Here is a 27,480-nt window from a genome sequence, read left to right on the forward strand (position 1 = left end):
ATTGATAGGACACCTCCTATTACTCAGTGCTACCAGTGACACCCTCACATAGCTCCTTACAGCTCCCCATATTCCCCTGTGATGGGACAGGCAGGAGAGGATGGTTACACCCAACTGACAGAGGGAGTGACAAAGACTGAGAAAGGCACAGGGCCTTGTCTGCCATCACACAGCCAGTCTGGGACAATGCTGGAAACAGGACCCAGAAGTCCTGATTTTGAAACTCACCATCAGTCAGGAGTTTCACACCCTGACTGATCAGAATAAAGTTACTTCCAATGAGCTACAGACCACAGCCCTGCCTAGGGATTGCTCAGCCAGTCGTTTAGAAAAAGTACAACAGGGGTCAGCAACCGTTCCGAAGGGGTGTGCAAAGATTTAACTCTCCTGCTCTGGGCTGTGACACTCTCCTGGGAGAGGGGGAGGAGCTCTCTCCACTATATGCCCTGTGGATAACATGGGTGGATGCAAACCTTTCCTTGGACTACCAGTTGCTAATGGACACTCACTATTAATTATAATTACACCTGAGCCACTTTGCTAATGCTGCAGCTGTGGAGATCAGTTTAATTTACATCATCAGATTAAGCATTTTGATTCTCTCGTTACTTTGTCAAACTTCTTTTTAAATAAAGTAAAACATTATGCCCAACACAAAAGGTTTCAATGTTTTCTTTATTTGACACAGGAGTGGAGAACCATTTTTTGGTCAGGGGTCACTGACCCACAAAAAAAATCCATTGAGGACCATACAAGTGAGAAACAAAGAAACTCCTCCAATCCCCCAATCCTCACTGATGTGGCCCTAACTGAGAGACCTCAATCCTCTGCTGCTCCAGCGTCATCAGGTGAGGGGAAGCAAAGGGGGGAGGACTGAGGTTAAGAACTTCCAATAGACTAGATTTCCTTTTCTGTCATTCTGGAGTTAGTGGATCTTATGGACCTCTTTCGGCTCTGGAGTAGGGACTGAAATGAGGGATACAGCGTGTGAGGCAGGGCTGCCAGCAAGCAGGATAGGGAAAGCCTGTGTGGGTCTCCTATGTCTAACAAGGTGTGACCTCTGACTGAAGCTTTTCCCACAGTCAGAGCAACTGAAAGGTTTCTCCCCTGTGTGGGTTCCCCTATGTCTAACAAATTCTGACCTCTGACTGAAGCATTTTCCACAGTCAGAGCAATTGAAAGGTTTCTCCCCTGTGTGGGTTCTCTTGTGGATAAGAAGATTTGACTTTGTACTGAAGCTTTTCCAACAGTCAGAGCAGCTGAAGGGTTTCTCTCCTGTGTGGGTTGTCCTATGTGCAACAAGGCTTGAACTCACACTGAAGCTTTTCCTGCAGTCAGAGCAGTTAAAGGGTTTCTCTCCTGTGTGGGTTCTCCTATGACTAACAAGGGATGACCTCCGACTGAACCATTTTCCACACTCAGAGCAACTGAAAGGTTTCTCCCCTGTGTGGATTCTCCTGTGAATAAGATAATCTGTGCTCTGACTGAAGCATTTTCCACAGTCAGAGCAGGTGAAGGGTTTCTCTCCTGTGTGGGTTCTCCTATGTCTAACAAGGTGTGACCTCTGACTGAAGCATTTTCCACACTCAGAGCAACTGAAAGGTTTCTCCCCTGTGTGGGTTCTCCTATGTCCAACAAGATGTGAGCTCCGACTGAAGCTTTTCCCACAGTCAGAACAGCAAAAGGGTTTCTCTCCTGTGTGGGTTCTCCTATGTCTAACAAGGTGTGACCTCTGACTGAAGCATTTTCCACACTCAGAGCAACTGAAGGGCTTCTCTCCTGTGTGGGCTCTTCCACATTTACTAAGAGTTGCACAGTCACTGCAAGCACAGGGTGACTGTTGATGGGGGATTTTTTGATTAACAGTTTCTGTGTTTGTTTTCACTCCTCTGCTTCTGTGGCTGGATTTACCCTGTCCCTCTTCTGGATGGTTACCCTGCTGCTTTTCTGGGTTATGCTGGCTCTCACAGGTCTCTCCCTGCTCAGGACTCTGAGAAACATGCCCTTCAGATTTTCCCAACATCATCCCACATGGAGCCATTTGCTCTGGTCCTTCCTGCTCAAGACTCTCCTCATGGTTGTCAGTCAGTGTCTCATCACCTGCTGGGACAGAGAGAGAATCCAGACAGGAGTCATTCCCTGTGCAGAGCGGAAAGGAAACTCTCAAATAGAAATAGAAAAGGAGGAGCATGCCCAAGGAATGGCTGGAAAGATTTAATAATCATGAGCTGAATTCACCCTCCTTCACCATAATCTTTCCCCCACCCAGCAGACTGGTGTTTAAGACATGCAGAAGGGTCAGTAGGACTTGATGAAAATGACATCTGCTAGGAGTACACTGAAATTATTTTCTGAGTAAGTTTAGCTGATTGCTCACCTGTGTGGGCGTCACTGATGATCTCTCCTTTCTCACAGCTTTGGAGATCTGGGATCCACAGCTCCTCCCCCTGCTCCACCCAGGAGATCACATGAGCTTTGGAAAATGGAAATCCTGTTTGGGAAGCAATTAAAAGAGTTGATCTTGTTCATTAAGGTCTGTGCCATTACTGCTTCCAGAGCCAGGATCTGAGTTGCCCACCCAGATAGGCTCCTTCCCCACCTTGCAGGGACTGGGCTCTGGCTGATGCAGGATCCCAGGCACACTCACCTGCAGTAAAGGTGCATCCCCTCTGCCTCAGGAACAGCCCAGCTGATTCCCCAAGGGAGCTGAGTACTCAGCTGTACTCTCTAGGATATAACTTAGTTTCCCACATGGCCCCTTCCATTCCTCCCCCCATCCCAGGGCAGGACAGGAACACATTGCTCAGAAGGGGAGCTCTAGGGATGGCTGGCAGGTCAGATACTGAGGCCCACAGGCAGGCCTCAGATTGCAGCTGCCACATGGCAGGTCACTAGGGCTTGGAGAGAACGTACCCAGCAAAGCAGAGCCGGCCCAAGTCATTCCTGCACCCTGAGCACGCGGCGCATGTGTGGCCCCACCCCCACCCAGCTCGGCAGCACCACACGGTGCCCCTTACAATTGGGCGCCCCAGGCTATTGCCCGGTCAGTCCATAGCGTGGGCCAGCTCTGCAGCAGAGTTTTAGCTCTCCAAGGGCTCTGTCCACAAAACTCCTGGCTGGGGGACTGGGCTTGCCTTGCTCTTTGGCTCAGATGCTCTACTCTGGCCAGAAGGAGGCAGGGGAAGTTGCCTGAGCAGGAAAGTGAACCCTTGGCTGGCTGCTTCATGCCCTGCCTATGTTCCACACTCCTGATCCCACTGCCTGTGCCTGTCTGGGCCCTGCCAGCTGCCCACAACAGCTGTCACTCCCACGGCCGGCCAGGGCAGTGCCAGGCTGTTCCTTTGTCTGGCCAGGGTAGAGATTGCCCCGGTTGCTTCTCTGCTGCTTGTGGTTGTTTCTGCAGCTCAGCTCCCCCTCTGCAGCCTTCATTCTACTCTGCCAGCAGCAGCCTTTGTGTGGTTTCCCAGCCTGCCTCTTGTGGCCAGTCTGGCCTGCCATTTGGTGCCCCTTTGGGCTGCACAGAACCTACCAGAGGCAGCAAAGGACTCAGACTGTACCCTCCTTCAAGGGACTCAGCACAATAGTACAAAAGAGAGCCTGCAGGCACTAACAACAGCTGCAACCAGCCCCAGAACTCAGGTACCTGCCGTTCCTGCCTGTGAACTACCATTGACTAGAGAATTAACAGTCTAGTCCTGTGTTTCCAATTTTATTTGGCCATGGAACCCTTTTCTAAGCTGCTGGGGGGGGAGTGGTCAACCAAAAAAAGGGAGGAGGGGACTGTCAAGCAAGAAAACCCCCCAAAAACCCACATGCCAGCCCGCCCATAAGACTGCATTTAATGGGTTCCTCCACTTTTCTGCCTGAATTGTTTTTCAGCTGCCACTCTTCCCTGAGTTAATTTCCCAAGAGTTTCCTGTGTTCTACATACTGGGAAAAATCCCCTTCAGCTCCTTCCAAAAATACTCCCTGTTATTCTACGGTGCCGGGACCTTCCTGCTGTTGATTCTCCTCCTTGTTCTCCCTCACTGTCCTAGCACCTACTGTGCTGGGGAGAAAGGACCAACAGGGGAATGAAAAAAATATAATAAGGATATCAAGTATTGTCTAATTGAATAGTCCATGCATTTTGCATCGACTGTTTGATTAGTCGATAGGGAGCCTCCACCTTTGTAATGGAGCAGCAGCCCTATGGCTTTTGCTTTTGCTACATTTCAACAGTGAAAGCGCCATGTGGAGCCTGGGGTCAGCTGGGGACTCCTCCACTGACCTGGGGCTCTGTACTGTGCTGCCACTTTGAAACATCATGAGGAACCTGAGGCCAGGCTTCCTGCGGCATTTCAAAGAAGCAGCGCTGCTCGGAGCCCAGGATCTGAGGGGGAAGCCCAGCTGAGCCTAGGCTCCACATCAGGGCTATTCAACTGCAGAAGCCCCAGGGGCCACACTGATACTCACCGCAGATGCTGAGGGCCACAACTTAAGTGTGGTTGCATACGTGTGCAAATATATATTCAAATATATGCAGATAGCTTCTATAACATTGATAGGTATCAATGCAAAGATTAAGGGAAGACTACACAAGATGCAGGCCCTATTTAAGTCAGTTCTGCTGATAGTAATAAAATGTAATAGTTACCTGATTTGCACCATATGACAGCACTTTTAATGAGGATGACAGTCCAGAAAATTAACTACTAAAAGGCATATCGACAGAACACCATTATATTCAGGGCTCGACAAAGTATTAAATATACTCGCCCGCGGTGAGTAGATTTCAGCCCGGTGCCCCATTCGCCGGTGGCGCACACATGCACAATGCGGGGCTGGTGAGCGGCTTTCACTGTGATCATCGAGCCCTGATTATATTGACTTGCAGTTGTGCAGTGTTCCCAGGAGAGGGAAAGGATCCCACCTGCAGGCCATGTGTTGAGCCCGCGTAAATCCAAGCTGTGCTGTGGGTCTCAAAAAAAACGGTCCATAGGCTGCATGTGGCCCAAGGGCTACATGTTGAGTAGCCCTGCTCCTCCCAGTACTGCTGCTTTCAAATGACATGTGCAGCCTGGAGACGTCCCAGTTGGCTCTGGGCTGCAGGCCGCATTTCAAAGTGCAGCGCTGCACGGAACCCGGGGTCTGGCTCCAAACTTCAAGTGGCACTGTTGCTTTGAAATACCCTCACGCTCCCTGCCTTGCTGCCTCTTTGCGATAGAGGCAGAAAGGGGTCAGGGAAGCAACTAGTCGACTAGCCTGTCAACTATCCAATAAGCATTTGCTTATTAGCTAGTCGACTAGCCCTTTACATCCCTAAGCCAGAAAGCACAGCATAATAATAATTCGTGAGACTGAGACATTGTGTGTGGGTCCACGTCCCACCCAAACACTCCCAGGGAAGGATTCATAGGGAGGAAACTCCTGACACGTAACGGGATGTCTGGGGAGCTGTGACAGGTATTTGGCAGGATGATACCTGCAGCCCTACCGGGGAGACATGGGGCAGAAGTGAGGGCTCTCAGCCAATGCTCATTTTTGCAAGTCCCAGATTTTTCCCACATTTCTGGTATGTTTTTATGTCAGTTTCCCTGACTTCTCACCTGTGCGGGTATCTCTCAGGATCCCCATTTCCTTGGAGGGCTGGAGATCATGGACCCACAGCTCTTCCCCTCGTTCCAGCTGGGTGATCAGGTCAGGTTTGGAAATGGAGAATCCTGCCCAGGGGTGAAATCAGGCAAGGTGAAGACACATGGCATCTGAGCAGAGAGTGTGTGTCACAGGGAACATTCCATGAGTCCAATCTCATCCTACATGGGACCAGGACTTGAGAGCATCAGACTTCTGGGAAGGAAAGGACTGGGGGATGTGATGAAGTCAGGACTGTATTCACTCTGTTTGCTTTGTTATGCTGCATGTGATTTCTACTGCCCTGTAGTAACCCTGTGTGTGTGCCTCAGTTTCCCTTGGCACTGCACCACTATCTGAACAGGGATGGGAATTTGGAGGTGACTCACTGAGGAAGGATGCCCAAACCAGCACATTCCCAATAGCCCAGGCTTACAATAATCTGAGCCTGAGAAGGGGATGTAACCAGCGGACACCTTTTCCCTGGGAAGCTGGATAAAGGTTTGAGATGCAGCCAGCGATGAGCTGTGCAGGGTGGAAGTGAGTCTCACTGGCTTGGGGCAGAGCCCTTAGCTCTGTGCCCCTCCTCCCCAAGATGGATTGTGCTGACTGCTCCTGGTTCCTCTGCTAACAAGTCTGTTCTACATTGTATCTCTGAACTAATAAGCCACCTGACTGGGGGGGGAGGGGGCAGGGCCCAGTGTTATGCCCTCACTAGGAGCTTTAATGATCTGTGGATTTCTAGGGGACTCGCTGACACACCCACACAGCTCGGGGGTTAAATTCCTGCCTGTTTCGAAACCTGTGGAACTCAGACCCCTCCACAGATGGAGCCAGTCCCAAGGTGGCAGGTGAACAGCGCGTGAAGGAGAAATAACATAGGCAGGATGGTTCCCCGCTTCTGGCCCCTGGAAGCTGGGGAGATGAGGGTTGAATTAGCCTGTCCCTTAGGTGTCTGACTCTCCTGTTCCCCAGAAGGAGGCACGGGGATGAAAGTGTCCCTCACATGAGGGCTTGGGGCCCCACTACCCTCCCATCAAACTGACCAGGGAAGAACCTGACCCATGCAGAAATGCCGTCCCTAGGGCTTTGCTAGCTGAGGGCGCAGGAATCCTTACCCAGCGAGGCCACCGTCTCATAGTTCTCCTGCATGACGCTCCTATAGAGGGCTCTCTGTGCGGGGCTCAGCAGTGCCCCCTGCCCCACGGTGAAATACACAGCCACCTCCTCGAAGGTCACCAGAACCTGGAACAACCGGGGCCCCCACTCATCACCTGCTGCTCCAGCCACATCCCCACTCGCCACAATGGAGGGGGCCCGAGGAGCAGAATCCCACCCCACCCTGCCCAAAGAGGCCAGGAGGCTCCAGAGAGGGGGGAGAGCTCCTTGTGTCTCCCAACAGATGGAGCAGGGCAGGGTCTTCTCAGTCACCCACATGCCTGCCACAGGCTGAGGTGGGAGCAGAGCTCAGCACAGGCGACAGGGACAGGAATCCCAGCCCCTTCTTAGCTCATGGCAGCCTCTGGCCAGTGAGCTCTGTCTCCAGCGTGAGAAACAGCAACAGGAACAGCCAGGCTGGGTCAGACCAAAGGTCCCTTTAGCCCAGTGTCCTGTCTGCCCACAGTGGCCAATGCAGGTGCCCCAGGGAGACTGAACAGGCAAACCCCAAGTGATCCACCCCATCGCCCATTCCCAGCTTCTGGAAAACAGGGGCTCAGGGCACCCTCCCTGTCCAGCCTGGCTAGTAGCCACTGATGGACCAATGGAGACTCTGGTCAGTTTTCCCAGTCCATGGGCAGTTTCCTCTTTCAGAGATGGGAGAACGTTCACCCCCCTCCCAATGGGCCTGTTCAGACCATCAGGCCCTAGGCTGAGCAAATCCCAGCAGGTTTACCCCACCCTGCCCCACCCTGTTTATTTCCTGCCCCCCCCCCCCACACACAATCCCCTACCTGAGCCAGCTCCATCACAGCCATTTCCCTGCCCTGTGTACTGCAAGCTGGCATCATCTGGAACAAAAGGTAGACGTGGGTCTTGGTCCTGTCGGGTCCAGAGGGGTGTCACAGGGAGGGGAGGGGAGGGGGAATTGTTCTTGGCCTCTGATGAGAGCATAAGAAGCCATGGGCTTAAACTGCACCAAGGGAGGTTTAGGTTGGACATTAGGAAACATTTCCTGTCAGGGTGGTGAAACACTGGAATAAGTTGCCTAGGGAGGTTGTGGAATCTCCATCTCTGGAGATATTCAAGAGCAGGTTAGACAAACACCTCCCAGGGATGGTCTAGATGGTGCTTTGTCCTGTCGTGAGGGCAGGGGACTGGACTTGAGGCTCTCTTGGGGTCCTTCCAGTTCTAGCATCGTATGGTTCTGTGACTGAGGAGGTTTCCCAAGGGCCTTTGGTCCATTTCACACCCCAGTTCCTTCAGATTCCACCATGCTGGGAAAACCTCAGTTGTGTGGTTACAACACAGGCCTGGCCCCTCCCCCGGGGCTGAGCCCACCAGGCACTTTCACACCCTCCCTGGGACAGTCTCTCGGAGACAGACGCTAGAGAAGATCAGAAGTTCCAAACGGGAGGATTCCCAACATTGTCCCTGAGGTCAGTGTCCTCTCCACTCCCCGCTCCCAATCCACGAGGACTGGGAGGGGCAGGAACTGGCTTTTCTTCCCTGCACCCTACGCCAGGACAGTCAACCTACCCAGGATGATGCAGTGAACGGGTCTGAGCAGGTTGGGGGCTGGAAACCTCTCTCCCGACTTTCTGCATCTGCTGCCCCTTCTGGGCTCCCCAGTTTCCCACCTGCCCATCCCCCTCTGCTGGGAGGGCTAGTGCCTGCCCGGTGCCCATGGGCGTTTGCTCTCCAGTGGGAGCCTGGCCACATCACTGAGGCAGCAGGTCTGGGAGCCGCAGACAGACAGGAGCCCCCTCCCCTTGGGCACAAACTCAGGCTGGAAGAGGCTGCTTTGGCTGAGTCACTTTCCTGCCCCTCCCAAGCTTTGTCCCCCCGTTCTCCCCCCATCCCCTGGAGCTGATGCCAGCAGAGCCTGGGGCTGCCCCAAGCAGCAAGTATCAGGCACCGGGGACGTCCCCACCCAGGGCAGGCACAGAGGGGCCGCAGTGAATGTCTCCCTGCTACAGACCCGCTGTTCAACCTGGGCTCCCAGAGCAGGATGTCAGAGGCAGCAGCATCTGACCCAGGAAACTCAGCCAGCTCTAGGGCTCGGTACCCAGAGCAGAGGCAGACACCAGCCTCCTCTGCCTGTGCAGTAATCAGAGACCTCTCCCCCCACATGCCTGAGCCCCTCAGGCTGCCCCCACAATCCCCAGGGGCAGCTCAGCAGATGCAAACTCCATTGGCCCAGCTGGAGCTGGCAGAACTGAACCAGGCCCAGAGAACCAGGATTTTTAACCCATGTGACACCAGACATGAAACATTCATTTCCCCTCACTCAGAGAATCCGACCTGCTCTTGGGAACCCCAGTTCTGGGCTGTGCTTGGCAGGGACTCTGCTGTGGGATCAAATCCTGGCAGAACCGAGGCAGCAGCTGCCCAGCCCTGTGCACTCGGCCCCACAAATGCTGAGACCGGTTTTAACAGGGACATTAAACTGGACGCCCTGTGCTGGGGGGCGGGAAGGGAGGAGCTGCCCGGGGAGATTTGCCCTGTAACTGCGGAGGGAAATTCTCTGCCCCACGCTGGGGTGACCAGTTGTAGGGAAGCAGATTCCACATCCCACTCCCCGCTGCTGGGTGGGGCAGCCCCTCCCCCTCTCCTACCCCACGGGCTGGGGCAGCCCCTCCCCCTCTCCTACCCCACGGACAGGGGCAGCTGCCAGTGTCCTTCTCATGAGCCCTCTCCACCCAGGCTGAATTTGCTCCCATGTGCCCCCTCCCGCCTCCCACAGCCCCTCCCCCTCATCCTCCACTTCCCTTCACCCCCCCAACTCAGAGTGTCCCCCAGTCCCAGCTCTGCCCCCAGCCCCAGAATTCCCCCCGCCCTCTCCCGCGCCCCACAGCCCCGCCCCCCGAACGCCTTGGAGTTGGAGCCGCTTCCCTCTTCCCCGGGCACAGACGGCCGGGAGCAGCGCCCCGTGCGCGGGGGGGCTGCAAGGAGGGAGGGACGCCCCACCCCGAGTCCCGCCCGCCGCCCCTTGGGTCCTAGCGCCCGCGCTGCACGGGGGATGACTGGCTGCTGGTGTTCGGTCTCGCTCCGCCACCCCCAGGACGGTGAGTTACCCCCCTCCCTCCCGCAGGGCACAACCCCAGATACCGACCAACCCCCATGGCCCGGGCTAGTCCCCCGCCCCCCCAAGTCCTGCTCTGGCGGGCAGAGAGAAACCACCGCTGCCCCCGGGCACCCCCAGAGCCCGCAGCCAGATCCCTGCAGCCCCTCGGCCCCGGGAGCGTCCCCAGCTCCGCCTCCCCTTTCCCGGCCTCCGACCCGGCTCCGGCTTCCCAGCGGTGCGAGCCGCAGCCCCGGCCGGGCAAGGGACCCGCAGGCAGGGCCAGGCGGCGGCTGCAGCAGGTGGGGAAACGCCCCCCCCCCCCGAGTCCCAGGGCCCCGCACAACGTGACTCCCCCGCCCAGGCCGGATCCCGGGGAAGCGTTTTTCTCACCCGCTGGATGTCGGGTCCCCGGCCCGCAGCTTCCCCCCCGCCCAGCCCAGGCCTCTCTGGGGCAGCTCCTGGCCCTGCCGGGCGAGCCGGGCCTGCTGCGGGGTTACAGCGCCAGCCCCGGCCTGGAGCCACGTGGCCGGTCGTGCCCCGCTGGGCTCCACCCGGGAGTGACCCCCCCACCCTGGGGCGGGCTTGTGCCCCGGGTCCCAGAGCCAGGAACTGGCCCGGGAGCCGCCTCCTGGGCGGGCCCCACGATCCCAGGGCCCCGGGCAGCTCCCGACAGACTGTGGGGAGTGACCCTTCCGGGGTGTCTGGGGGCCCGGGGCTCCCCCGGCCACAGCCTGGCTGCCCCGCCCGGCTCCCCGCCAGGCCTGCCCCGCGCTGCGGGTCTTTCACACAACCCGTCCCCTGGGGCAGCCTCGGGAGTCACCGCGTCAGTCTCTTGGGGCTGCAGCCCGGGGAGGCAGGGACCGGAGCGGGGGGGGGGGGGGGTGACTAGAGAGACGAGAAGAAGCAGAAGGAAAATTGTGATCGGGGCTTTAAACCAAGAGCCACGTGAAAAGATCCATGAAGAGCGACCGGAAAACAGGCCCCGGGGCCGCAGAAGTAACAAAACACCCGGGTGCGGGGGGGGGGGGGGCAGGAGTGAGCCCAGCCCCCAGCGGCAACAGGCGGCGGAGAATCACGGGGGAGGCTCGTACAGTCCGGAACCAACTGAGAGGAGCTGGAGCCAGCGCCCTGCAGCCCCCCCCCGCGTGACACGTGGCTGCGCGGGGGGCGGGGGAGGCTGTTGCGGGTTCGCGCGCGGGGCGCTGGGGAGTGACACGGCCCCGCCCCCGGGTGACGAGGGGCGTTTTGCACAGAAACGCCCCGTGTCTAACGCGCCAAGTGTGCTCGCTCCGGCCCCGCCCCCCGCGGGGCGGCCTCGCTTCCAGCGCCGGAATCAACATCTGGCCGGGGAGCCCCTGACTTTCCGCGCATGTGCGGTCTCATCGGGCCCCTCCATTCCGAACGCGCTTCCCCGCCCTGCTCAGGCCCCGCCCACCCACTGCGGCTTCTGGGGGGCGGGGCCAGGCGGGGGGAGTTGGGGGAGGGTCACAGCTGGGCTGGGGGCGGGGCTTTGACCCCCCTTGTGCTGCAGCACGTTGCATTTGGGTGCACTCAAACTTTTTTAAATGTACTTTGACCCCCGTTAGCCACGCCCCCTGACTCCTCCTCCGTTAGCCCCCCCCCCCTTAGCCAGGCCTCTAGAGGCAACACTCTCTGGGCAAGATGGACACATGACCAAAAGTAAAAGGTGTCATGTGACACCCTGCCCCCTCCCCCCCCCAAAGGACTTTTCTCATCAAATAAAACGTTGCAGGATCCCACCATCCTCCCACCAAACCCCCCTCATGCAACTGTCCTGGGACTGCATTAACCCAATGTGAGTGACATTAACTCAGGGGGTCAGAGAGGCTGGGGGAAGTGTCCCCTCTAAGAGTTTCCTCCCATGAGCAGAATGAATTTTGTGTTGTGCACCAGTACAGAGTTCATGGGGCTTGTTTGGATGTGCCACTGTGGCACCCAAGTTATTCATAAATATCTTATAAACCTTTACCTTTCCCCTCTGCTGCCATGTCTCCTCCCCTTGCTCCATCAGCTCCTCTGGTGCATGCTGCCCCCAACTCCTCACCCTCCTCTGCTGTCCTGACTCCTGCCCTTCTCACTGCCCTCAGCCCTCCTGTGACCTGCCCCCCTCCACCAGCCCTTCTCTCCCCCCGTGTCCACTCCTCCAGTAGCCCCACTCTGATCATGTGAGCTACCCCTTCTTATCCCCTCATCTAACACCTCCTTCGCCTCTCTCCTCTGGTGCTGGTCCCTCTCCTGTAGATGTTTCCCCTTCTTCTTCACCCCCAGAATCCCTTGGCACCTGCACCTTCCCTCAGCACTGCACCTTCCCGGTGCCTCCCCCTTCCCTCATCGCCCCCGCCCCCTTTGCCCTCTTTTTCCTTGATGCTCATCCCTCATCACTCTTTGCCCCCGTTCCCTATACGCCCTGTGCCCTCACACATGACTTGCTCCATCTCCACCTTTTTCATGCCCCCCTTCTTTCAAGCCTTCTCCCAGCACCTCCCCCTGCCCCATCTAGCACCCAATGCCCTTCCCCCCTCCTCTCCCAGCATTACTCTGTCCCCCCTCCCACTGACACCTCCCCTCCTGCCCTTTTCCTCCTTGTCTCCACTTGCCCCCCTGGCATTTGTCTCTCCTCCACCCCTCCCTTGGTGCCGCCTTCTCCTCCTGACCTGCTGCCTTCCATCAGCGCAAGCATCTTCCTCTCTCACCCCTTCCCCCTATTTTCCACCTCGCCCTCGCCTACCTTCTGTCTTCCCATTTGCAGGGCTGGAATCTGCGATTGGGCCCCAGAAGTCCCTGCAGCCCGGGTTCCAGATCATGTGCTGGAGCCGGAGCCTGAGCTGGGCCGCTCGGTACTCACAGCTCCGGCCCATCACAACACAGCCGGTCCCACCACTAGCAAGGCTCTGCTCCCCCATGCCTGGCTCGGCACGTCTCCTTCCGAGCTGCAGCTTGTCTGCAATGCCAAGCCACGCGTGACCCCGCCCCCTCCGGCTTCCCGTGCATGACCCTGCCCTCGGCACAGTCCTGACTCTTCACAATGCTGCTGCCTGGGTTGATAGCTTCCCTTTGCCAGCCAGAGTCAGCTTGCCGACCTCCTTGCCGGAGTCCCTTGACCTAGTGGGATCCTCTGGCAGGGCCGTAAGTGTCGGCAGCGCCCCTACTGGCTCCGGTGCAGAGCGCACGCATATGCTTCCCCTCCGTCCTGGGCTGGCAGAGTGGTGTCCCAGCAAGTGTGGTGCCCTACACGACTGCATGCTCTGCATACGCCTAAAGATGGCCCTGAGGAGGGGGCCCTGGCATGAATGGCTCAGAGCCGGGATTCTGGCTGGGGCAGGTGGCTGAGGATGCCCAATGGAGGCCCTGGCAGGGGCAGTGACTAAGCAAAACTGTTGGGGTTTTTTTCTTTTTAATTTTGATTTTTTTTATCATCAGTGCTGGTACCTCTCACATGCGCTCTAGACCTGCTCCTCCATTGCTGAGCGGAGCGGGGCGGGGCGGGGCCAAGCGGTTAATGCTGGGGCGGCCCTGCGGTGCTCTGTGTTGCCCGGGGGGGGCTGTTTGTTTGTTTCCCGCTGTGGCGCCTCATTGGCTCCGGGAGAGAGGGGGTTGTGGGGCAGGGCGTCAGTGGGGGTGTGTGTCTGTGGAAGGGGCTCACAGAGGCTGGGGGGCTGGCCAGGCAGTGGGGGACGCAGGGGCTGCAGCTCAGCTTGTGCTGGGTGTGCAGATGTGGCCTCACCAGAGCCGAATAAATGGGAATAGTCACTTGTCTAGATCTGCTGGCAATTCTCCTCCTAATATAATCTAATATGCCATTAGCTTTCTTGGCTGCAAGAGCACGCTGTTGACTCATATCCAGCTTCTTAACCACTGTAATCCCCAGGTCCTTTTCTACAGAACTGCTACTTAGCCGGTCGGTCCCCGGCCTGTAACAATGTTTGGGATTCTTCCGTCCCAGGTGTAGGACTCTCCACTTGTTCTTGTTGAACCTCGTCAGATTTCTTTTGTCCCAATCCTCTGAACTGTCTAGGTTGCTCTGTACCCTATCCCTGCCCTCTAGCATATCGACCTTCTCCATATCTTAGTGTCATCTGCAGACTTGCTGCGGGTGCAACCCATCCCACACGTGCAGGCCATTAATAAAGATATTGAACAAAAACGGCCCTAGAACTAATCCTTGGAGCACTCTGGTAGAAACGGACTGCCAACCTGACATCAAGCCGTTGATCACTACTCGTTGGGCCTGACAGTCCAGCCAGCTTTCTATCTGCCTTGCAGTCCGTTTATTTCATCCATACTCCCTTAACTTGCTGGCAAGGATATTGTGGAAGATTGTATCAAAAGCTTCGTTAAAGTCAAGGCATATCACGTCCACTGACTTTTCCTTTGTGAGTTTGGGCTTGTTTATGTTTCTCCTGGATCATGGATTGCTCAGTTAGATCCATGTGTAGACAGGCCCTGAGCTTCCATGTCAGAGGATGAGTTAATGTCCAGTTCTTGTGACTTTCCCCGAAATCCTCCCCAAGGAAATTGAATGTCCCTGTGAAAGGCTGTCTGCTGAGTCTACTCACTTTGTTTCTTTTTCCTCCCTGGATATCTCTGTCAGGTTGCTGCTGAGTCCTGCCTCCTGCTCTGGGTCTGAATTGCTAGTGCCCATTAACAACAGAAGATGCTGCCCATGGCAGACATGGGGACAACCCTTTCAGAGGGATACGGGCCAAGGGAAATGCTGAGAGAGACGCCTTTGCCTGATACCCACAAAATACAGTCAGATGTCATACATCTTAGGGTTTTCCAAGAAGTTTTTCTTGCTGCGCACTTCTCTCTCCATGAAAGGGCTCTGGGCTCCATCCATGCCCCTGACCAGCCCTTTCCCTGTATTCATACAGAAACAGACTCAAGCTGAAAGGCTGAAGATTGTGGCCGAGTTTCAGCAGCTGCGGCAATTCCTGGAGGAACAAGAGCGACTCCTGCTGGCCCAGCTGGAGAAGCTGGACAAGGAGATTAAGAAGCTCCAGACAGATGCTCACAGGAAACTCTCTGGACAGATTTCCCATCTCAGTGAGCAGATCGGTGAGCTGGAGGAGACGTGTCAGAAGCCAGCGAGTGAATTCCTGCAGGTGAGACTGAGGGACAAACATCCCAGCTCCTCACACAGTGAAGGGAGGCTCCTGAATAGCAAGCACTAGGGTCCAGCCGTCCGATTTGGGTGTATCTCGGTGGGTGCATTGCTGCCATGCGAGTGACTGTCGTGCTTTGCAGAGTCACAGGCACAGAGCTATTAGAGATGGCAAAGCCCCATTAGCTCACATAATCTATAGCCCTGGGGCCAGGCCAGGGCATCTCTTCCCCATATTTGCAAAATGCCTCTTTTCTCTAGGACGTCAGAAACAGCTTGAGCAGGTAGGTGGCTCGCACTCCTGTCATACTGCACAGCGCAGGGAAAGAGCTTGGAGCTGATGTTGGCACCACATCTCCCCAGGGCTCTACAGAAATAGATAGAAATATCTATGGGTAGAAATGTCTTTGACTCACTTAATTCTGAGGGTCTCACCCTTGCATAGCTGAGTCTGGAATTCCCCATTCAGGGGCACAGTCTGACTTCAGATATTTCCTAGAGCTGTCACCTCCCTGGGGACTGGCTGCCTCAGAGCTGTGGGGTGGGACATGGGTCTGTCACTGCTGGGCACTGGGCACATTCAGCCCAGGGCAGCGGGACCCAGAGTCTGTCCTACCTGAGGACTGTTTGGAGACCTGTGTGGAAGGATCTGGGGAAGGAGGAGTTGGTGTCTCAGTCTATTTCCTAGTGGCAGATTCCTGCAGCTCTTCACCTGGGAACCTCCTGTCCCTCATCGCCTGGAGGCCAAAAAGTGAATTGGCCATTGAGACTCAATTCCACTTTTGTCCCCAGCTGGTCTCTCCAGGCCGTAGGTGAAGAACAGCAATGAGACCTTTCAGGGGAAGATTGCACAGCCATGGACTGTGTTGTCCCTGCTCTCAGGCTAGGGGAATTCAAGGAATTCTAACTCCAGGCTTGTTAGAGCTGAGACTCACTAGCCAAATCTTATAATCTGTAAAGGAAATAGAGTCACATGGAATTGTTTCTGTCTAGGTGTGAGATGGGGCAGTTCCAGCCGCCAGAGGAGATTTTCCCTGAACTGGAAGAACAAGTCATAAGAACATAAGAATGGCTGTACAGAGTCAGACCAAAGGTCCATTTAGCCCAGTAGCCTGTCTGCCGACAGTGGCCAGCACCAGGTGCCCCAGAGAGGGTGGACCAAAGTCAATGATCAAGCAATTTGTCTCCTGCCATCTCTCTCTAGCCTCTGACAAACAGAGGCCAGGGACACCATTTCTACTCTCTGGCTAATAGCCTTTTATGGACCTAACCTCCATGAATTTATCTAGCTTCTCTTTAAACTGTCATAGTCCTAGCCTTCACAGCCTCATCTGGCAAGGAGTTCCACAGGTTGGCTACACGCTGTGTGAAAAAGAACTTTGTTGTATTAGTTTTAAACCTGCTACCTATTAACTTCATTTGTTGTCCTCTAGTTCTTCTATTATGAGAACTAATAAATAACTTTTCTTTCTTCTTCGGGGATGTCCCCACGGGTACTCCACTATGGGTGCTGGGCTTGCCCCGGCGCCGCAGTCGGGGACTTGTCATTAGCAGTGTCTGGCCGGACCACGCATGTGCCGCAGGCTCGCGGCTTTCGTGCTCTTTCTGTCACGCGGTCTGGCCCCTCCGCCAGTTCCTCTTCACCGCCTCAGGCTGCAGATGCTTGTAACCATGCTCCTCACTCCACAGAACTAGACTGCTTCTAGTTCTCCTTTTGTATATAAAATTTCCTTTTCCTCCTTTTCCCCTCTCTTTCCCCAGGAAAAAAAAAGTGTTTTTTTTCAAGAGAGGAAGGACAAAGAAAGAACTGTCGGGAGTGAAAGCAGAGACCGCTCTTACCTCCCGCCTCTCAGCTGTTCTCTTCTCAGCTTCGCTGTAGATAGTTCCATTCACCTTAAAAAAAAAAAAAAAAAAGAGAAAAAGACAGACTGTTAAGATAAAAAGAACAAAGATAGCTGGGCAGAGTCATTACCAGGCTATCAGCTTTAACAACCACCTACTGTTCAAAAAAAACAAAAGATAAGAAGCAGCGGGCTGCCAGCCAATGTCAGGGACTGGCTTTAAAAAATGCAGCTCCTGCCGGGAGGCAATACCAGCCTCGGACGGCCATGCAGAGTGTATTCGTAGCCTGGGGGAGTCTCACATCCCCCAAAAGTGTCACCATTGCTCAAGGCTCACCTCCAGAGCCAGGAAAGACAGGGAGAGGTGCCTTCGTATGCTCCTCTTCGATACAGCCCTACAACCGCAGCAAGCTGACTTGAATCAGCAGCCTCTTAAGCGTCGGGCTTCCTCCCCTACTGCGGGACTTCAAAAGAAAATGACATTGTCCCCAGCAAGATCCCTGCCAGCTGCCTTTAATGGCAGGGACAGCCAGGCAGAGACACCTGGGACCTCTGGCATTCCAAAGCCATGTCCCCCTGCGTCAGCAGCTTCAAAGCCTAAGTGGCCGTGGGAGTCTGCAAAGACGCCGGCTCCCCAGCTGGCATCAGTTCAGCCGCTTCTTCCTCCTCCAGCGCCAAGCGCTGAGCCAGCGCCGAGAGCAGCCTCAGATGCGACCACGGCACCGGCCCCGACACCGACCCTGGCACTGCCCCCGAGTCACCGCGCGGTGCCAGACTACACAGCGCCGACCCGTTCCGCGGCTGGCGCGGTGCCGATCGCTCCTGCCCCGCTGCACCAGGAGCCGAGCAATTCAGCGGCTAGCGCTTCAGCGCATGCCACAACTCAATCACCCCGGAGCCCTGCTGCTTTCCATTCCCCACGCCGCCGCAGCTGCGCCCGCTCCCACTTCTTCTCCCTGGCACCGTCCTCTCCTCTGCCGGCACTGCGATCCCCACGCCGGTTTTCTCATCGGTGCCACTCTCCTCGCGGCTCGTCTAGACTGCCCTCCCCGTTTCTGGCTGCTGCATCTCCCCATCGCAGGCACCAGTACAGGCATCTCTCTGCCTCTCCTGCCTCCTCCAGGGCATCACAGCTCCGCTACTGCTCGCCCTGCTCCCCGTACCATTATCGGTATGGCAGCCGCTCCAGCTTCCATGATGACCGTTCACCGCGCCATGGCACCTACCATCATGACGACCGTGACTTCCGACATTCCCATAGCCGGTATTCTTACCGACCACGATCCGTCTCCAACTACGCTGCACGCAGGCACTCTCCAACCCCGGTTCCTCTTACTCCTCCGCATCGTGCGCCATCACCATCTCACCACTCTTCAGAGCCGGAACATATTCCCTTCGTGCTCCATACCTCGGGGTCTTCCATTCCGGTTTCATCTGCTCCGGATGATGCAGTGAACCCCAACGACAGCTCTCCTCCAGACGACCTCTGTCAATTCCAAGAATTATTTAAGCGGGTAGCTATTACACAGGAGATTCCGCTACAAGAGCTCAAAGATAAGCAGCATAAGCTTTTCAGGAATCTCCAACCACGACATAGTTCACTCCTTGCCATCCCTCTCAACGAAGGCATCCTGGAACTGGCTGACGAGGTGTGGCATGCTCCAGCGTCGGCCCTTCCCACCAACAAAAGAGCTGACAAGAAATATTTTGTGCACCAAAGGACATGGAATTCCTCTTTGCCCATCCACAGGCTAACTCTTTAGTAGTCGACGTGGCTCAACAGAGATCTAGAGCCCCTCACCTCAAACACTAGGGCTCTGATAAAGACGTAAAGAGGCTCGACGTCCTGGGCAGGAAGGTATACACCTCAGCGACTTTACTCCTCAGAATCGCTAATTACTCGGCGCATCTCTCCAATCATACCTTCGATACATTTTCACGCCTCACTCCTCTCATGGATCATCTCCCTGATTCAAAAAGATCGATCCTGAGATCAGTCATCCAAGAGGGCTACACATCAGCGAGAACGTCCCTCCAGATGGCCATGGACGTGGCTGATACTGCTGCTCGTTCAGCCGCTACGGCTATTGTTATGTGTAGAGCTTCTTTCTTTCAAGCGGCAGGAGTTCCAAAGGAACTACAGACAAAAGTCGAGGACTTACCCTTCAACAAGGATAAGCTCTTTGCAGAGACCACGGACGCAATCCTGCACTCCTCTAAAGACTCTCAGACAACCCTGCGAACTTTGGGGATGTATACGCCCCCCCCTTTAAGAGACGTCGGTACTCACCTTATCAGCGCAGATATGATTATCCCTACTTTAGACACCAGTGGCAACAACAGCACCAACAACAGAGGCCTTTTGACAACCAGCGTTCTCGCCAGAGGCCTCAACGATGCCAAAACCCGACCGGCAGAACGAACATGCCTTCCAACAGCAAGCAACAGATTTGATGTGTTGGTCAAGGGCGAGCAGACAGCCACAGGCAGCACTGTGAATCGTTCAAGCCAGCTATTCCACCACTGTCTAAGACCCTTTCTACATCAATGGGCAAAGATCACCACTGACAAATGGGTCCTCGAGATTGTTCAGTTCGGCTGTCCTATCCCTCTCATAGCCATCCCACCAACCACCCCTCCCACCCCGTCCCTCTTCAGGGACCCTTCTCTGGAAATCCTCCTCAGACTAGAGGTCGACCGCCTTCTCTCTCTGGGTGCCATAGAGCCAGATCTGAAGGACTTCAGGAACAGGGGCTTTTACTCTCACTATTTCCTCACCCAGAAAAGGTCCAGAGGCTGGCGCCCTATCCTAGACCTCCGTCATCTGAACAAATATCTCAGGAAACAACGATTCAAAATGACAACACTAGCTGCCATAATCCCTATTTTAAATCCACAGGACTGGTTTGCCGCCCTCGACCTCTAGGACGCCTATTTCCACGTCCCTATCCACCCTGCTCACAGAAGGTTCTTGCGCTTCGTTGTGGTGAAGGACCATTTTAAATACAAGGTCCTCCCCTTCGGGCTATCTTCAGCCCCCAGGGTGTTCTCAAAGGTCCTATCCGTGGTCACGGCCTTTCTCCAACGCCAAGGGGTGCTCATCTTCCCTTATCTGTACGACTGCCTGCTCAAAGGCGCTTCGGCACACGAGGTCTCCCACATGGTTCATCTCACGATGCAAGTCTTTCGATCACTCGGACTCCTCCTCAACGAGCAGAAGTCCGTCTTGCATCCCACTCAGGACATCGAGTTCATTGGGGCCCACCTGGACTCACTTGCCGGCAGAGCGTTCCTACCTTTGCAGAGGTTTCAAGCCATCCAGGACCTCATTTGCACCATCACCGTGAGCCCCACCGTTCCACTCATCACATGTCTCAGACTCATGGGCCACATGGCCGCCACTACGTATGTGGTGAAATACGCCAGACTACACCTGCGTGCTCTTCAGCGCTGGCTAACCCTCGTATACCACCACACCAGATACGATCTCCACAGGCCCATTACACCGCCACTTGGCGTTCTTCAATCACTCCGATGGTGGACCAGCCACACAAACCTGCTGTCGGGCGTACCATTTCACCTGCAGCAGCCTCTCCACCAAATCACAACAGATGCCTCCCTACTAGGCTGGAGGGCCCACATGGGCTCCCTCTTGGTACAAGGCCAATGGGCCCCACAAGAAGCAAGTTTACATATAAACCCCCTAGAGCTTCGTGCTATTTTCAATGCATGCAAATCCTTCCTCGTCTACATTCGGAATACCACTGTGACAATACTTACAGACAACATCGCAGCCATGTACTACGTAAATCGCCAGGGTGGCGCTCGCTCCCGTTCGCTATGCATGAAAGCTATCCGCTTTTGGAACTGGTGCATTCGCCACGGGATGACTCCTTTGGCATTCTACTTACCTGGCACCACAAACGTGACGGCAGACTTCCTGAGCAGACACTTCCACTCGAAACACGAATGGGAAATGCACGAAGGCATATTACGCGACATCTTCCAATGTTGGGGGACTCCCCGAGTGGACCTCTTCACAACTCCCGCCAACACAAAATGCCGCAAGTTCTGCACCAGAGCGGGCCTGGGCCACGCATCTCTAGGGGATGCCTTCCTCGTCACTTGGCGCGAACCCCTCCTTTATGCATTTCCCCCCATACCTCTCATTCCCAAGGTCCTTCAGAAGTTGAAGGCGGACAGGGCTACGCTAATCCTCATAGCCCCAGATTGGCCTCGCTAGCACTGATTTCCATTCCTGCACCGCTTCTCTGTGCGGACACTGATCCGCCTTCCGCCTCTCCACAACCTCCTCACACAAGACCAAGGACGCCTGAAACACCCCCAGATACAAATGCTGAACCTAACAGCATGGTTCCTAACTGGCTAAACCCATGTGAATCTCTCTGCTCTGCCCCAGTCCAACACGTCCTAGTACAAAGTAGATGACAAACCACGAGGAAAACTTACCTTCACAAGTGGCATGGATACTTCTCCTGGTGTACCTCGAACCACCACGATCCGACACGTCCGTCCATTTCCTCCGTACTGGTCTATGCACTGCACCTAAAAAACAAGGGTCTCGCGTTAGCCTCCATCAGAGTGCACCTCGCAGCAATATCAGCATTCACACCACCTATAGATGGCGTTTCTATCTTCGCCCATCCTACGACTAAAAGATTTCTCAAGGGCCTTATCAATATGGACCCACCATGCAACCCAGTCCCTCTTGTGTGGAGCCTGGACGTGGTTCTCGATGCCCTAATGAGGCCACCATTCGAGCTTCTGGCGACCGTATCCTTACAATTCCTCACTCTGAAAACGGTTTTCCTGTTCGCAATAACCTCTGCACGCAGGGTTAGCGAGCTTTCTGCCATGATGGCCATCCCACCATATACAATTTTCTGTGGCAATGGAGTAGTCTTGAGATTACATCCGAGGTTCTTACCCAAGATTGTCTCCAATTTCCATGTTAATGAACAAGTCATCTTGCCAACCTTTTTCCTGAAGCCCCATGCCTCACCACGAGACGCGGCCCTACATTCCTTGGACATCCACAGGGCCTTAGCATTCTACATAGATCGCACTAAATCGTTCAGGCTTACGGACCATTTATTCGTCTCCCTGGCACACAGGTCAAAGGGTCAACATCTATCTTCCCAAAGAATTTCCAATCTCGTATCTGCATGCATAGTACAATTGTACGCAATGAGAGGGTCACCCGTTCCGTCCCAACCACACGCTCATTCCACTAGAGCCATGGCCACATCTACAGTGTTCCATAGAGGCGTATCTCTGAAGGACATGTACAGAACGGCAACTTGGTCCTCTCTTGGGACCTTCGCTAAGCATTATTCTATCTCTCTCTCTCACTCAGATGGGGCAGTGGTGACTGCGGTGCTCTCCACGGCGGATAAATAAGGTCTCCTTGCCCTCCTTCCATTTTTGGCGACTACCGCTACGCAGTCACCCATAGTGGAGCACCCACGGGAACATCCCCGAAGAAGAAAGTGAAGTTACTCACTTCCGGTGCAGTAACTGTCATTCTTCGAGGTGGTGTCCCCGTGGGTGCTCCAATACCCGCCCTCCTCCCCGCTTCGGAGTCCTCTCTCTCTCTCTCTCTGCTCTTGTCTCTTACAGACTCCGAGGTGGTTCCGAGGAACTGGCGGAGGGGCTGGACCGCGCGACAGAAAGCGCAAAAGCCGCGAGCTTGCGGCACAGGCGTGGTACGGCCAGACACTGCTAATGACAAATCTCCGTCTGCGGCGCCAGGGCAAGCCCAGCACCCATAGTGGAGCACCCACAGGGACACCACCTCGAAGAACAACAGTTACTGCACCGGAGGTGAGTAACTTCGCTTTATTCGCCCAATCCGCACCACTCGTGATTTTATAGACCTCTATCATATCCCCCCACAGTCTCCTCTCTTCTAAACTGAAAAGTCCCAGTTGTTTTAACCTCTCTTCATATGGGACCCGTTCCAAACCCCTAATCATTTAAGTTTCCCTTTTCTGAACCCTTTCCAAGGCCAAAATATATTTTTTGAGGTCAGGAGACCACATCTGTACACTGTATTCAAGATGTGGGCGTACCATAGTTTTATACAGGGGCAGTAAGATATTTTGCGTCCCTTTCTTAATAATTCCTAGCATCCCATTTGCCTTTTTGACCACCGCAGCACACTGTGTGGGTGTTTTCAGAGAACTATTCACGATAATGTCAAGATCTCTTTCCTGATTTGTCATAGCCAAATTAGCCCCCATCATACTGTATGTATAGTTGAGGTTATTTTTCCCAATGTGCATTACTTTACACTTATCCACATTAAATTGCATTTGCCATTTTGTTGCCCAATCACTCAGTTTGGGGAGATCTTTTTGGAGTCCCTCACAGTCTGCTTATGTCTTGACTATCCTAAACAGTTTGGTATCATCCGCAAACTTTTCCACCTCACTGCTTACCCTTTTCTCCAGATCATTTATGAATATATTGAAAAGGATTGGTCTGAGGACTCACCCTTGGGGGACACCACTAGTTACACCTCTCCAATATGAAAATGTACCATTTATTCCTACTCTAATAGATTAGTAAGACATGATTTTCCCTTTATAGAAACCATGTTGATGTTAGTCCAACAAATGATGTTCTTCTACGTACCTCACAATTTTATTCTTTACTATTGTTTTGACTAATTTGCCCGGTACTGAAGTTAGACTTACCGGTCTGTAATTGCCTCTAGAGCCCTTTTTAAATATTGGGGTCACAATATTTAAAATCTGAGGACAGTTCCTCAGATTCATCACCCACAAAGGACGGTGCAGATTTGGGAATCTCCCTAATGTCCTCAGCCATGAAGACTGAAGTCAATGATTTCTCCCAAAAAACGATTGAGCTGTCGGAGACTCTGAGGGAATTCAAAGGTACCTAGAAGGGATGGAGTAGGGGAAAGTTGTTTAAGTATTAGAAACTATTCAATCTGGCCTCTGAAGCCAACCTTCCCCTGCTACATTTCCCACATGGAGAATGACGGCCCCATCATGGTGCTCTCCTTAGAGACACTGAGCGAACAGACCCAACTGCTTGCAAATAGAGCCAGGGGTTTACAAACTCTGAACCTCCCGTTGGTGTAAATGGATCAAAATAGGTAACGTTAATGTCATGGCAACGTCTTCCCCCAGTGCAGCTCTAGGTTATGACAAGAGGTGGTTAGTGACTGAGAGAAACCGGGTGGGAGGGGATGAGGAGGGAAAAGTAAATCTCACTTTTAGTTTGTCTCCTGGGGCGGGGATGAGGCTGCAGAGATGTTGGCTCCATTGCTGGTAGGAGCCCAAGCAAGAGAGGACATGGAAGGTTTCAAACCTTTTCATACTAAACACTTGAGTGTGTTTCTGTCTGGTCTCTGATACAAGTGAAACGCAGAGTTCAGCGTGGGGGCATTGTTATAAATAGGAGAACCTGGAATCTCACCTCTCTTATCCCTTCCCCCACTAGACACTCTGCCCTCTGCACTGGAGAGAGCAAGAGGAGAATCCCTGGGAGTTTTCAGACAAGGTGAGTTTTTCATGTGGCGATTCTAAAAATGAGAAAATTCCAGCAAAATCATCTTCATAGGATTGTCATTGAAGTTACCAACCAAACCCAGTGACCACGGTGCACAGAGCCCTAAATTGAGATCAGTGAGGAGCCCCAGGGACACTGCATGGGGACCTGCAGACACTTTGAGAATCGCTGATCTACGGGGTGTGATGCTTAAAGAGGTGATGTTAAAGCACACAATGGACGGCACCTTCAGGCTCAGATTTCACTGGTCAGTTTCAATACGGGGTTGGTTTCAAACAATAAATAGACTGAAAGGCTGAGAGCTGGCTGGCTTCCATAGTATCACTTTGTTCATGGTGAGAAACTGCTGGATATGCAAGGGCTCTTCACTTTAGCGCAGGCCTGGGCAATATACAGCCGGATCTAGCTCGCCAGGCCATCACATCTGGCCCTCTGATGCTTGGCGAGCTATGGGCTAGTTCTGTGGTTGCCGCTTCCCACCTGCAAGCCACTCAGAAAGTGAAGGTGAGCCCAGAGATAAAGCAGGAAGGCATCCACTCCCAGGACAATTGGATGGTTTCTGGCCAGAAAGGAAGCACTGTGCCCTCTCCCCTCTGGCTCATAGTTATTCAAACACCCACATGGCCCTGCAGCCTGTGCGAGGGTTGGGCAGGCTTCCTGTCTGCTTCAGAGAGGTGCTAGGCTGCTGGTCGGGAGTCACTCAGGTAAGTCTCCTAGGCAAAGCCTGCCTCTGGCACCTCAACCTCTCTTCCCCTCCTAATTCTCTGCCCCACACTCCTGCCCCCAACTCCACATACCCAAACTCTTTGTTCTCTTCCTGCATCCAAATATGCAAGGAGCTCTTCATGGTCAGAAACCCTCAGCCCCTTATTTGTCCACTCAGCCACTTCTCTAAATTAACCTTACTTTAAATATCTCATGAGTAGTTGGCTAAGCCAGTGCCCCAGATCATACCTTCTTTCACCCAAACTCCTTCCCAGACCCCTCTTTCCCTCCTGCATCCCAAATCCTCACCCAAAGCTCCCTTCTTCTCCCAGTGTCCATCCCATTCACTGTATTTCCTGCTTAATGTCTTGGAAGAGTGCAGCTCTCAACCACTTTCCAAAATCTTGGAGTGCCCCCCCACATCAAAATGAATTGCCCACCCCTGGTCTAGTGGATACAGTTCAGTGAGAGTCAATAACTGAAAGACGCAGCCAGAGAATTTCAGTCTAGAGAAGAGGCACAAATATTTGATGGGTAAGAGGATTCGCTGCTGAAACCAATCAGCAAAGAACTGGTGGGTTCTCCATCTCTTGATGTCTTCCAATCAGCTCTGGACAACTTTCTAGAAAACATGCGGTGAGGGAACAGAGCTTTGTGCCTGGGTAGCTGGGCTACGTATAATGGCTTGTGCCGCAGAGGGGACAGACTGCATGGCTCGGGATATTTTCTGATGCCATGAATCCATGAATTTTAAGGTCTTACCTTGCAAACACTCAGCACACGTGTTTAATAATATACATCTGAATACTCATATTAACTTTACTTCCTCTCTGTTGTGGAGAGAGTTTATAAAGTCTGTGCCAGATGAGAGAACCAAAGTTTGGGCTGCAAATCAATGCATGAAGACTAAGGATTATAAATACTGCAGCCCAAATTAAATTAAACCTATGTCCATGTTCAGGCAGATGAATATGTGACTTGTTAGCAGAAACACTGGGTGCTGAGAACTGAATCTACATTGTTGCAGGCAAAGTATTATAACTCAAGCCAGGTATTGAGAGAAATAAATACGGCTTTCGGATCTAACTTGTGTGTGGTGTTTATGGAATATCTAGACTCAGCGTTTGCCCAAAACTGGAGAGTCCAGCATGTTTTTCACTGGGGACAGAGTCTGGGCAGAATTGGGGTGTGGAAAGGATTAAAGCCCTTTTTGAAATGTCTCCAATTCCCCTTTTCCCCCTGCCAGGCTGCAGAACACCCATGTCTGTCTCCAGCTCAGCCCCTGGCCTGCAGAGCCAGGGACAGGAAATGGCTGTGGCGGAGCCTGTGAGCTTCGAGGAGGTGGCTGTGTATTTCTCTGAGGAGGAATGGGCTCTGCTGGACCCAGGCCAGAGAGCCCTCTACAGGGATGTGATGCAGGAGAATTACGAAGCTGTGAGCTGGCTGGGTGAGGATTCCTGTCCCCTTGCGTAACAGAAGCTGGGTGGGCTCTAGAGCAGCTGGGTTGGGTTGGGTTTGGTACAGGGTCCTTCATTGCCCGAACCCCCAATATCAGCAGTATCTGCCCCAGTAATCCTGGCTCCTGTGTGAGAGGAGATTCAGTGACATAATAGCGGTGCTGCTCTTCCCACAGCCAAGGTCTCATTGTGGTTCCCACCATCTTGCCCGTGGGGAAATAGTTATGGGGGAGCAGGGTGAACTCGGCTCATGATTATTGAATCTTTCCAGTCATTCTTTGGGTTTCTCCCCCATTTTCTATTCACCATTCAGAATTTTTATTTCAGCTCAGCACATTGAATCATAGAATTATAGGACTGGAAGGGACCTCGAGAGGTCATCGAGTCCAGCCCCCCGCCCTCAAGGCAGGACCAAGCTCCACCTACACCATCCCTGACAGATGTCTATCTAACCTGTTCTTAAATATCTCCAGAGAGGGAGATTTCACCACCTCCCTTGGCAATTTATTCCAATATTTGACCACCCTGACAGTTAGGAATTTTCTCCTAATGTCCAATCTAAACCTCCCTTGCTGCACTTTAAGCCCATTACTCCTTGTCCTGTCCTCAGAAACCAAGAGAAACAAATTTTCTCCTTCCTCCTTGTGACACCCTTTTAGATATTTGAAAACAGCTATCATGTCCCCCCTTAATCTTCTTTTTTCCAAACTAAACAAGCCCAGTTCATGAAGCCTGGCTTCATAGGTCATGTTCTCTAGACCTTTAATCATTCTTGTCGCTCTTCTCTGTACCCTTTCCAATTTCTCCACATCTTTCTTGAAATGTGGCGCCCAGAACTGGACACAGTACTCCAGCTGAGGCCTAACTAGTGCAGAGTAGAGCGGCAGAATGACTTCACGAGTTTTGCTTACAACACACCTGTTCGTACAACCTAATGACTCCTGTGTGGTTCCT

The 27,480-nt window shown here is 53.7% G+C and overlaps 2 protein-coding genes and 1 long non-coding RNA gene across 7 annotated transcripts in view; 1 reads left to right on the forward strand and 2 right to left on the reverse strand.

Moving 5' to 3' along the window:
- LOC142821592 (uncharacterized) overlaps window positions 1–27,480 on the reverse strand; it is a 361,188-nt gene that overhangs the window by 129,741 nt on the left and 203,967 nt on the right. The window lies entirely within an intron of this gene.
- On the reverse strand, window positions 657–10,663 carry LOC112544381 (uncharacterized). 5 transcript variants are annotated; one of them, XM_075913139.1, is made up of 6 exons: window positions 10,229–10,663; window positions 7,566–7,622; window positions 6,732–6,858; window positions 5,589–5,702; window positions 2,378–2,491; window positions 657–2,103 (listed from the first exon to the last, which is right to left on the reverse strand). In XM_075913139.1, the coding sequence occupies exons 2-6, from the start codon at window positions 7,620–7,622 to the stop codon at window positions 926–928; spliced, it is 1,590 nt and encodes a 529-aa protein (XP_075769254.1). In that variant the 5' UTR covers window positions 10,229–10,663; the 3' UTR covers window positions 657–925. The 5 variants fall into 5 exon arrangements, with proteins under 5 accessions (XP_075769254.1, XP_075769252.1, XP_075769253.1 ...); XM_075913137.1 differs by lacking the exon at window positions 10,229–10,663 and adding an exon at window positions 9,076–9,457 and having other exon boundaries at window positions 2,378–2,473; XM_075913138.1 differs by lacking the exon at window positions 10,229–10,663 and adding an exon at window positions 9,076–9,456 and having other exon boundaries at window positions 657–2,100; window positions 2,378–2,473.
- Window positions 9,701–26,511, forward strand: LOC142821650 (uncharacterized). Its single transcript, XR_012898338.1, has 4 exons — window positions 9,701–9,839; window positions 14,734–14,964; window positions 24,296–24,355; window positions 26,316–26,511. It is a non-coding gene; the product is annotated as an uncharacterized LOC142821650 (long non-coding RNA).

This window comes from Pelodiscus sinensis, chromosome 31 (genome assembly GCF_049634645.1).
Source record: "Pelodiscus sinensis isolate JC-2024 chromosome 31, ASM4963464v1, whole genome shotgun sequence".
Classification (NCBI taxonomy): domain Eukaryota; kingdom Metazoa; phylum Chordata; order Testudines; family Trionychidae; genus Pelodiscus; species Pelodiscus sinensis.

Excerpts from the sequence above, each read along its gene's own strand:
- LOC112544381 (XM_075913135.1), bottom strand. The coding sequence starts at position 9,216 with ATGTCCCTGTTAAAACCGGTCTCAGCATTTGTGGGGCCGAGTGCACAG. Across the intron at positions 7,623-9,075 it reads ACTGGGGTTCCCAAGAGCAG|ATGATGCCAGCTTGCAGTAC; the intron begins GTCGGATTCTCT and ends CTTTTGTTCCAG. Across the intron at positions 6,859-7,565 it reads CTGTGATGGAGCTGGCTCAG|GTTCTGGTGACCTTCGAGGA; the intron begins GTAGGGGATTGT and ends CGGTTGTTCCAG.